Genomic DNA, 11,297 nt, shown 5'->3' on the forward strand with positions numbered 1-11,297 from the left:
CTTATGGACATCAAAAAGTAAACAGAATAAGCAGTCAAAGCTAATTATCTCAATATACAGGACAAAGTACAATTGCACTTAAAAATTTAAAACAATAATATAAGATATTAATAATCTTCTCAGTGATTAACTATATAAAAATTAATTTTGATGTTCACCAATCACCACGCCTAAAGAAAAGGCATAGATGTAGCAGCCCAGCCCAGACCTTGGGCATATGGGACGACCTGAAAAGGCCGGGCCCAATTAGCATTGACCATGCTTGTTGCATGTGGTGGATGGAGTAGACTCTCAACTAGAGTCTTTTTCCTCCTCCGATCTCGCTAGACTCCAAGAGTCCTAGGGCGAGTTGAGTTTATCCAAAACCTAGGCAATCTTCTATTTCAGGCGACCTCCTTTGAGTTCCACCATCGGAATCGCCAAAGATCACTGGAATTTCAAGCTCTTCTTTTCGATTTTCTTCCTCCAATTGTTGCCGGTTCGAGATAAGAGTCCTTTATCTACTTCTCTGGTGTCTTAGCCTTCGTTCATCACGATTTGAGCCGGCAAGTTGCCAAAAACCCTTGTTTCGACATTCTTCTTTCGAGTTTTGCCGCTGCCGGCCGTCAAGATTGCCTGGGTTTTGCCACCCCCAAAGATCTCCATGTTTGTGCGACGGTCTGTGGAATCGGCCATGATCTAGGCCGATTTTTATCGATTTATTCTTGATGTTCTTTTTCCTCTTTTCTTGCGTCAGTCAACCATCATCGCTGGCGATGCTGCAGCTGAAGGACTGCCCTTGGCCGCCGCCACTGGAGCTCGACTACCTTGGGCTGCCACCCCCTGATTCGAAGAAGAGGAGGGAGAGATCGACTCTCCCCTATTTTGGGGAAGAAGAAGAGAGCCTCTCTTCTTTCTCTCTCCTCTCTCCTCTCCTCTCCTCTTTGTCTCTTTTGGTTTTCACTTCCTCTATTTCTCTCTCTTTGCATGGTTCTTTTGACCCAGTAGGAAGGTCCCAGATGTTATCATTATGGACCTAAGTTGACCCTAGTAGAAGATCCTGAACTAGTGTTGCTGCAACCACTCGTTGCGCTAGCCGTAACCCAACCATTGTCGAGCACCGTTGAACTCTATTATCATTAGTCTTTATTGTGTTAAGTGTATTATGGTCTGATTCTTATTTTATGAGTCAACTAATCTGATAGGCTAAAGCGGACCGATCTAGATTGTCAACCACTACTATCTAATCGACTCTATCATTTTTTCACCCCGACTGTTGTTAGCCACCATTGGATCCATAATTGATAACCCTTGATCTATTATCATTTTCTTGATTGGATATATGTTTCTTGATCAGATGGATTAAGTTATGTTATGCTGACTGATTCAATTAATTGGGCGTTGTCTTCTAGTTGGCCTCGTATATTTTTCTATATGAATCTATTTTCATAGTCAACCTTGATTTTGTATGGGGCTATAGCCATTCAGACAGAAAGAAGTCCAACAAGATATTATACTTTAGTTTCTAAATTGAGGCAATTATTTATATTTAATTTTTTAATTAAAAAAATAAATATTTGGGTAATTCAAATATTAGAACTCTAAAATTAGGTAATTACTGAATAATTGATTTATTAATATAGCGAGCGATTGATAAGGGATAAGTTGGCCTTATATTGCTATTAAATTGATTAGACATGTTAGGTGTGGATTGGTAGCGTTGTAGCTGTGTTGGATTGTGATAAAGGTAAGAATCCCCATATCGACAAATTTGGTTTGACGTGTGATGGCATGTTTTATATGATTTTCAATACAAATATATTCGTATGGTTATTATACGTATCATATATTGAAAACATGAATTTGTGAATAAACATACCTTGAATTTGAGAGAAATTCATTGTATAAGTGAAAACTGATTCAACAAAAGTAACATATAAATCAGACGGACAAGATATAGTTTGGTCTAACCTCGTGATAGATAGCCTTTACGAGTTTATGCGTGGGATAGCCTCCACAGGCTTACGCATAGAATAGCGCCCATAGTTGATGCATGAGGATAGCCTCCATGAGCTTATACATGGGATAGCCTCCATGGGCTTACGCGTAGGATAGCACCCATGGGCTGACACATAGGGATAACTTTCATGAGATTATGCATGAAATAGAGTACATGGGCTGGCGCATGGAATTTTGTCAGTCTTGGACTAAGTCATAATTTTAGTTAGTCCAAAGCCATGAAAATTAAGTTAATGAGAAACGAATAACATGACATAAGAAATTGTTGTTGAACAATTGGTTATATTTGATATATGTATGTATGTGTGTATATATATATATATATATATATATATATATATATATATAATATGTATGTATGTATATGCTTTTATGAAAAGTTGATAATGAGAACTTATGTGCATGTTATTTGAATGAGCTTTCCGAGTATTGATATGATATTTATTTTATTTGATATTGCTAATTGATTATTTTTTTAGTACTCATGATGTAGTGATTCCAGATTCTTACTGGGCTATAAAACTCACTACCCGATTTCTTTCTCTTTTTCAGAGTTGCAGGTTACGTAATACTTGGCTATGGTCGAGATCATATGGAAAAGGGATGAATAGATAGAACATCACTAATACTGATTGGATGATTAAATTTTGTAATTGGATCAGTTTTGTTGAATCATTGTGAATTGAGATTATTTTTTATTACGAATATTGAGGTTGTGATCAATTTTCAAGCCTTGCATATCCTCATGGGTTTTACCTTAGGGTGTATGCAGCCGTGTCACATGCCCGGACCCGAGTGTTGAGTTTGGGGCAAATTTCTAGATTTAACAAGAACACTATAAAAGCTAACAAATTCTCAAATCAAGTCTGCAATTCTTATCACCGAAACTCCTGAGTGCCTCTCTGTTTATGATGCTGTCCAAGTTTCTGCATTTCCACCATCTCTCCACATCAGACATTCAATGATGAGTTCTTTTACATTCAGTGACATGTGCATGCGTGCAGGCAAGCATCATTCATATGCATAAGCACGTAAGCCCATGTGCATACACAAACAATTACATGCATAAATGTATGGATGGATAGACATCACCTATCTACATGCAAACATATGGACGTATAAGCATATATACATAGGTAAATGCGTTCATATATGCCTGTGTATACAAAGTTTGTTGCATACACAAATTGAAGATGTGTATATATATGCATATGTATACAAACTGCAAATGGCTGATTAACCAAATGATTCCAACATATCAATGGACTACAACATAACTACAGCAATCAGCATCACATTGCTCCCAAGTCCTCAGAAACATGTCATCATTCACGAATGTAATTACTTTTTCGGACATGCCAATTTAAAGGATATGCAGCAAATTAGCTATACAAATAACTAGCACTGCAGTTGTGAACTTAGGCACATTAAGCATCAATTTATTACAAAAAATCCATATTTTCAACCCCTAGCAATTTGATATGACAACCAAATTCATATATAGAATACCAAGTCTAATCCAACTTAACCCCAAAAGTAATGCTATGCACTAATCCATATCAAGGCTGATAATTATGCGGTATCTTATTTTCTTTATAGCAAGCAACCATAAAAAAGATGTAAAATTTTCCCATAAACCCTATTAAGAGATTTATCTCATGTATCAATGTAGAGCAAAAACTACAAGAATTCCATCCCGTTTTAAATAATAATATTTTCAATACCAAAAACTTATCACTTTGTTTAATTCTAATTAATCAACCGTACATCAAAACCCAGCGGAGGGCACATATCTCAATGGCCAGGGTCGCTGCTCTGATGGTTCAGATGGGAACTCCCAAGAAATGGCTGGGAGTGAATGTCTGGAGTTGAGCAATAATGATCTAAACTTAAAATCAATCTTATATAAATTGATGGTAAGTAAGCGCATGTCTTCTGTTTTACTTCTATATCTATAGGGAATTTGATATTTCAAGTTTTTATTCCAGGTCATAAGGCAACAAACGTTCCTCAGATTACAAAGTAACCCAGCCCAGAGTCTAACAGGGGAACTAAGCCTAGAGTAATTTGTAGCATAATAGTTTTTTTTTTTGAAAAAACATCATAATACACCATACTTTTTTAGAAATGTTTTCACCTGATCTAACTGAGTGCTTGTAGGGGACATGGGATCACCATCATTTGCAACTACTTGATTGTTTTCTTTTTTTTTTTTTTTTTCGCTAAAGCAGATGTATCATTCATGACGGATACGAATACACCCAAAAAGGTCAAAAGATAACATGTCCTGGAGCGCTCCAAATAATTCCTCCTCCCCAGCCAAAGAGTCTCTCCAGAATGGTTGACCACGTAAAAGCTAGGCTATCTAGTCTGTTGCCTCGTTGGCCTCTCGGTACTCATGTTTTGCCTGAATGACAATCCCCCCATACCAAAGCCCGAATGTCCCTGAGCAGCGGGTGGCTGTCGTCCCCCACCAACACTTTACTAGATCTAGCCAATAATTTTTGCCGAATCGCCCTCCAGCACTATAGCGCATGCATACACCCTAAGGCAAAGCCCAGAGCTTAAAAAAAAAACTCTTCTTAAATCCTTGGTCACAAACAAGTTATCAGTTGGAGTTTCATGAACCAGGTTGGTTCTTGATTATTATTTTTTTCAATCTAAAATATGGATGTTACCTGTTTCTTGCTTCTTAGCACCCCTAGCCAATTCTTTCCCGCAAAGCGAGCTTTCACGTTTGGGCTTTCCAGAGTCATCCTCAGCATCTCTTCCTGGCTTCCTGCTATAATCCATTTCAAGTTTTCAACTTGGTAAAGCCCAAGCACAAATTCTGCTGATCTTTTAATACAAGTCACTAGAATCCAAACTTAATTAAGTTGGTGATTATTGGTATATTTCATTTAATATAAATATATCACCTATTTCTAGTTGCAAAACACTGGAACACAAAACTCTCTTTCAAATACTGAACCTTCACCTTCTGAGTTTCCTCAAGGGAGATAGAACCCTTTTTTGATTAGAGTAGGAGATATTTACGAATACGAGCAGGAGAAATTGCATCCGTTTCAGCGTGGAAACATGTGTATCAAGGGAGGTAGAACCTTCATAAGATTCCTATGGCTATCCACGTTCTTTTCGGAGCATAAGTCTTCACAAGTTTTCGACATTCTCCATAAGATTGCCCGTTAAGTTGGTACATAAAAGCAATAAACTTTTGGCGGATGGCAACAATAGCTGAAGCGGAGAGCTTTCGTATCCTATTGCCAACATAAGAGCATGGGACTAGTTTTGCTGTCCAACTACAAGCCATAGAACCAAATGCAATGCAAGGAAAGAAAAGAAAGTGAACGGTACTGTACTTGACGCATAGTTTAATGTAAGATGACTCGAACACATTAAAAAATATTGATGGATACAACAACCATCCACTCGCTCACATGCATGGTTTAAATCATCATCCATCCGGCACCAGAACCATATCCCTGGAAAAGTAATCATGAATATATTTTTTGAATTTTCTGTACCAGTTTTGTTTCCTATTGCAATGATATCATGAATATATTTTATTAGCAAAGATGCAAGATGCTTTTAACTCTCTCTCTCTCTCTCTCTCTCTCTCTGTTTCCCTTTCTCTCACACACTCGCACACACATGCGCATGCACTCAGGCATGCGCAAATGTGCATGTATACCCGCTGCAGCATGAGCATGCAAGCAGATGCGGTCAAAAGAAGGCAATGTTTCATTCATAGCGTTGATGCCTCGTCAAAAACTACAAGGCCAATTACTTTAAACTGCTCTCAGAACGCCAGAAAAATTAATCTTCTTCCATAGAAGAGCATAATGTAATACATTTTAGTGCACACCATATCACTGAAATGCAGGACTCACATTTGAGTACGAGGCCAATATATATATTTGTGAGGCTGCAACTATTTTTGCTGCCTGATCACTTAACCTAGATGATACTGTAATTTCCAAGAGAATTAAGAGAGACAGATATAGAATTATTTTTTTTTAGCAAAAAGGAACAGGAAAAAGGATACACTTGCTAGTACAATTCAAACCAATATCATACTATTCCCACGTCCAAACTGTAAAACTAGACCATTAATTAAAGGAGCTTCAAAGTACAATCTAGATCACCACCAGAGCAAAATAACCATGCAAAAGAGTCCTTGGGTAATGGCCATACTGCCGTCGAATGAGCTCAATCTCTTAGAGGCCAACAGGGTAGCGGTCGGCGCAGCCGAGCCAGGGGCTCCGGCTGGGCGGCCGGACCCGGCGCATCGCCCGCCAGACGGCACTGTTACATTTGAAACCCGAGCCGAACGCCAGCTGCCACACGCGGTCGCCGCGCCGCACCCGGCCCTTGGCCTCGAGGTAGGCGAGCTCGTACCAAATGCTGCTGCTCGACGTGTTGCCGAAGCGGTGGAGGACGGCGCGCGACGCCTCCATGTGGCGGTCGCTGAGCTCGAGGTTCCTCTGGAGCTCATCGAGCACGGCCTTGCTGGCTGCATGCATGCAGAAATGCTCGAAGGCGAGCTTGTAGTCGGGGATGTATGGCTTGGAGTCGGAGGAGGAGGAGGAGGAGCGGCGGCGGAAGAGGAGGGCGGCGAAGAAGAGGAGTTGCTCGGAGAAGGGGAGGACGAGGGGGCCGAGGGTGGTGATGTTGGTCTTGAGGGCGTGGCCGCCGACTTCCATGAGGTCCCGGCTGATGGATAAGCCCTTGATCCTTTGCTCATCCTCCTCCTGGTACACACACCTGTGTCGACATTCAGGTTTAAACTTCTAACTAATATTTGGTAATTGAATATTATCAGCTAAGTTTTAAGCTCTTCGGATCATCCGACTGTCTAACGCCCAGTGGAGAAGCACAACAAATGTAGCATCAGAATCCGTATTAATATGGGATGCATGCGAAAAAAACTAACAAACTCATAAATCTCTATATGTGCTTAGAGGGTGGAACAGTCATTTAGTTTCATATTATAGGTGACGTGGATCCTTCGCAACGTATTATAGTACTATTTTTAATTTTAACAGCCATCACATCATTCAACAATTATCGCTTGCATAAAGCACAAGTTATGTATGGTACCAGACGTGATAGTTTGAATTTTCTTCAAAATGGATAATACGGTGGCCATCCAGATTCGTATCATGCAAAAAGCATAATTAAGTTGGGTTTAGGGACAAAATCCAGATTCAGTAGTTGAATTGTGCGGCCGCAATTGACATATATCATGGGAGAAGATGAAAATTGTGGACAAAATTTGCAGATCCTATGTGCTATGGACCAGTTGAAGCCAGTTAGACAAGATTTATTTTATTTTATCTTTTTAAGAGGAAAGGAAGACTGCATGCTCAAGTCAAACATGGTCCTAATGGTCATTGTCTAAGCGGAGGCCGCTGAGCCAACATAAATTGGAGCGGCCCGCGGCAGCGAAACGTAGCTCAAAGTTAGATGCATTTCTTTTAGCATTAATGAGGACTATAAATGACTCCACGTGACTTAGCGTTCGCATGCTGAGCTTCTAGGACAATTGATTCAAACATATGAATCACTTGTTTGAAAAGAAAAGAAAAAAAGAGAAAAGAAAAGAAAAAAATATGTATCACGTTATATTTGCGAAGGTACGTACGTAGTCTACCTTATGCCTTTATATCAGTGAACAGGTGAAAGGTTTAACCTTTCAATTCAGTGGGGCCACCTATGCATCTTTAATCAACTAACCCGGAAGTTTTGTGCATGCATATTTCTCCCTGTTAATTCTTGGCATCCAACTGGCCGCATAAATGGCCATGTGGGAGTAATCATTAACTCCCATATGAGAGGCCTAAGATGGTCTGTATCTATCTAAATTAAAATACCTACAGCTCATTACTCAAAGTGCCCAAGGTGACACCCTTTAATATCCAGCTGGGCTAACCACAGCCCAGACCCAACCTACTCGGATCCCAACAAAGGCCAGCTATGATGATGATATGGAAATATCACATCAAGGCCTGCAACTTACTGTTCATGCGCTACTGCCTATCTAAAGAAATTGGAACACAAAGAGAGAAGTGATTGCCTGGATCCGTACCTGAAGCTCCGGGTGTCGGCACCCTTGTGAGTCCTCACAATGTGCTCGAGCCGGTACTTGGCTCGCCGGAAGTCCCGCCTCCGGTTGGAGAGCAGCACCGCGGAGCACCCCATGCGGAAGAAGCAGTTGGGAATTAGCATGGATCGGTTGCGCCCCGTGTACCATGTAAACGACACGGCCTCCGTGCTCACCACCACCGCATAGTTGTTGGGGCTGGCCTGCAGCATGTCGCGGGCGAGGTCGAGGGATATGATTCCGGCGCTGCACCCCATGCCGCCGAGGTTGTAGCTCAGTATGTTACCCCTCATCTTGTAATGGTTTACGATCATCGCCGAGAGGGATGGTGTGGGATTGAAGAGGCTGCAGTTCACGACGAGGATGCCGACATCCTTTGGGCGAACACGACATTTCTCGAAGAGCTCGTCGAGGGCACCAAACATGACCATCGAGGCCTCGGCACGGCCTTCCTTCATGGTGGCGCAGTTGCCAGTGGTGAAAATGGATTTTGGAACGTAGGTCTCGTCACCAACGCCGGAGGACTTGAGGAGCCGGGACTGGAAAGCTAAGCTCTCCTCGTCGAACTTGCCGGACTTCCGGGCCAGCTCTATGAACTCCTCTCTGGAGACCTGGGAGAAGAAGCAGGGGCATGTTTCGTTAGGCAAACTCAAACTCAACTCAATTTTTTCATTGGGTTTGGATTAGGTTAGGATTAGGTTAGGTCACAGTTTGGGACAGCACGTCAGTTGGGACTAAAGTTTTTGAGCCAGAACTCATGCATTCTTGGTCAGAGAACACTAGTGGCTAGGTTTTGGAACCACACTTGAACCGCAGACCCATGATGCCTTTGTTTAACTATTGATAAGGCTATTTGCAGTGTGCGCGTGTGCGTGCGTGCGTGAGAGAGAGAGAGAGAGAGAGAGAGAGAGAGAGAGAGAGAGAGAGAGCGAGCTAGAGAACTTCCATCATTTTTGTCATCAATTCAGATTTTGTTTGTTTCATTTGAGATTTTAACGTGCACTGTAGCCTCTTTGAAAGAGCGCGGTAGCCTAAATTTATGCAAAAAGGCCTGTCACCTCGGAATGGTTGTGCTACAAGGTAAAAACTTAAGTTCTTATTAACTCTTATGTCTCTTCTTATTTTTATTTGATAGGTTTAACATGCCGGCCAGTAATGGGCTCCAGTGAGTTAGCCTTTGGCTAATATTTTATCATTTTTGTCCATTTTTATGAAATTATTAAATATAAATAACAGCTTTTATTGATCTTCTAATTAACCTTACTTTTCCCGGATGGACATATCTTGACTAGGGCTAATCTTTATCACATGGAAAAACTAGGTGACAAATCAAATAGGAGTATTATTTATTATTAGTATCATTTTAATAAATTATTAAAATATGAACAATAGTTTTTACTATTCCTCTAATTAATTATTCTTACTATTCCCAAATAGAGATAACATGTTTAATATTTATGGAGTTGATCATCCTGATGTTGAAATGCTAGGTGGAAAATCAAATAGTTTGGCAATAACTATATCCCAACTTATGCTGGCTTCTCACTCCAATTTTACACATCAATCAACGTTTCCTGTCCGGTTCCATTCATCTCGGAACGCGTATTTTAGATGAAGAATTTTGTGGTCTTGACCAAAATATTCCCCAATTAGTAGGAGTATGTATGTATGCATGCATGCAAACGCATGCTATGCATAATGTTCTCATGAAAAAAAGAATATATATGTATATCTAAATTGCCATATTTTTTCTCAAAAAAATCACAGTGTTTTCAAGATTTTGCAAAAAAAAAAAAGTTTAAAACTCAAGATCTGTAAAAAGATATCTTTTAAGTTATAATCAAATCACGCTGATAATTAAAATTAGCATAGTCTTAGTAATCTTATCACAACATCAAAAGTATCAAGGGTAAAATATATATGTAATGCTCATCAGCTTTCTTTTCTTGTTTTTTTCATAGTTCTTGTTGGCAATTTGCCTAATGTTAATCCAAAAATCTATCATAAAAGCTCAAGAGAAAAATAAAATACTTAGAAATCTCATAAACAGTTCCTTTGCTAATGAAATCAAGAAGAGAGTTCGATCGGTGCTGTGTTTCATAAACAGAAAAGAAGCAGTTGTGGTAGTACCTTCAGATCATCGGAGGGCCGGTAGCAGGCGAAGTCGACGAGGTAGATCGGCCTAGGCCTCGACATGAAGTAGACCGAGACGGTGAAGACAAGAACACCAAAGAAAGCCAGCACGGTGGCGAGGTCATAGCTCGTCTCCTCCCAAACCTTCCTCCATAGCTCCTCTCTGCTCAAACTCCCCACCTCGGCACCGAACACCACCACGAGCACCGGTATCGTCGCCAAGTATATACCATGGCTGATAAGGTAGTGGTAGCCCAACTTTACATACTTTAGGTTCACTGACTGCAGGAAATCCGGTAGCCTTCGCCGGACCCTGACGGAGAAAGTTGGCGAGCCTGCATCGGGGCCTGAGGCCTCGACCCCCCGGTTCACGATCTCGGTCGAGAGGAGAGTGTGCTCTCCGGCCATTTTTTTCTCCCCTTATCTTCACTTCTCCAAGGCTTCTCCTTGGGCAAAGAAGCTATTCTTCTTCTTCTTGCCGTATTTGTTCTTCTCTTATGTATAGGAGGAGATGAAGGGCGTGGATGGTTGAGGAGAGGGTTTATATAAAGAGGGTGGTGGGTGAGGGACAGTTAATGCTTGCACCGAACAAGGGAGTGTAGTTGGAGCTGCCATGAATTCCCCATTTATTGAAAGAAGGTGGAAGGGTTGCATTCAAAATGGGCTGCTCATGGACTCAAACTTGCTTAAATATTGTTTTTTACGGAAAATACTTGTGTGCCCTCTTCCATCGTTTGGAATTTCTTCCTCTTTTTTTTTTCTTTCCTTTCTTTCTTTTTGTTTTTTGTGGGTGGGGTTTCGGTTGTGGGGGGTGGTGGACTTTCAAATTACAAGTCTACTCGCCTGTGCTTTTCTTTGGTTAGAAGAGGTGGTGGACTAGTTTTTATATATATCGTAGTAAAACAGACGTACATGTAGCCACCATAAGGCTAATACATGGCAGAACGTATCCCAATTCTGTATATATGTATATGTGTGTGTATATATATATATGTATGTATGTATGTATGTATATGTATATGTATATGTGTGTTTGTATATATATATATATATGTGTATATGT

General features: G+C 40.6%; 1 protein-coding gene across 1 annotated transcript; it reads right to left on the bottom strand.

Moving 5' to 3' along the window:
• Positions 1–5,983: 5,983 nt before the first annotated feature.
• On the bottom strand, positions 5,984–10,762 carry LOC103714812 (3-ketoacyl-CoA synthase 10-like). Its single transcript, XM_008802228.6, has 3 exons — positions 10,232–10,762; positions 8,087–8,712; positions 5,984–6,762 (listed from the first exon to the last, which is right to left on the bottom strand). The coding sequence occupies exons 1-3, from the start codon at positions 10,640–10,642 to the stop codon at positions 6,216–6,218; spliced, it is 1,584 nt and encodes a 527-aa protein (XP_008800450.1). The 5' UTR covers positions 10,643–10,762; the 3' UTR covers positions 5,984–6,215.
• Positions 10,763–11,297: the final 535 nt, after the last annotated feature.

This window comes from Phoenix dactylifera, chromosome 15, assembly GCF_051530095.1.
Source record: "Phoenix dactylifera cultivar Ajwa chromosome 15, Ajwa_hap1_PhDact_Kaust_v1.1, whole genome shotgun sequence".
Lineage (NCBI taxonomy): Eukaryota > Viridiplantae > Streptophyta > Magnoliopsida > Arecales > Arecaceae > Phoenix > Phoenix dactylifera.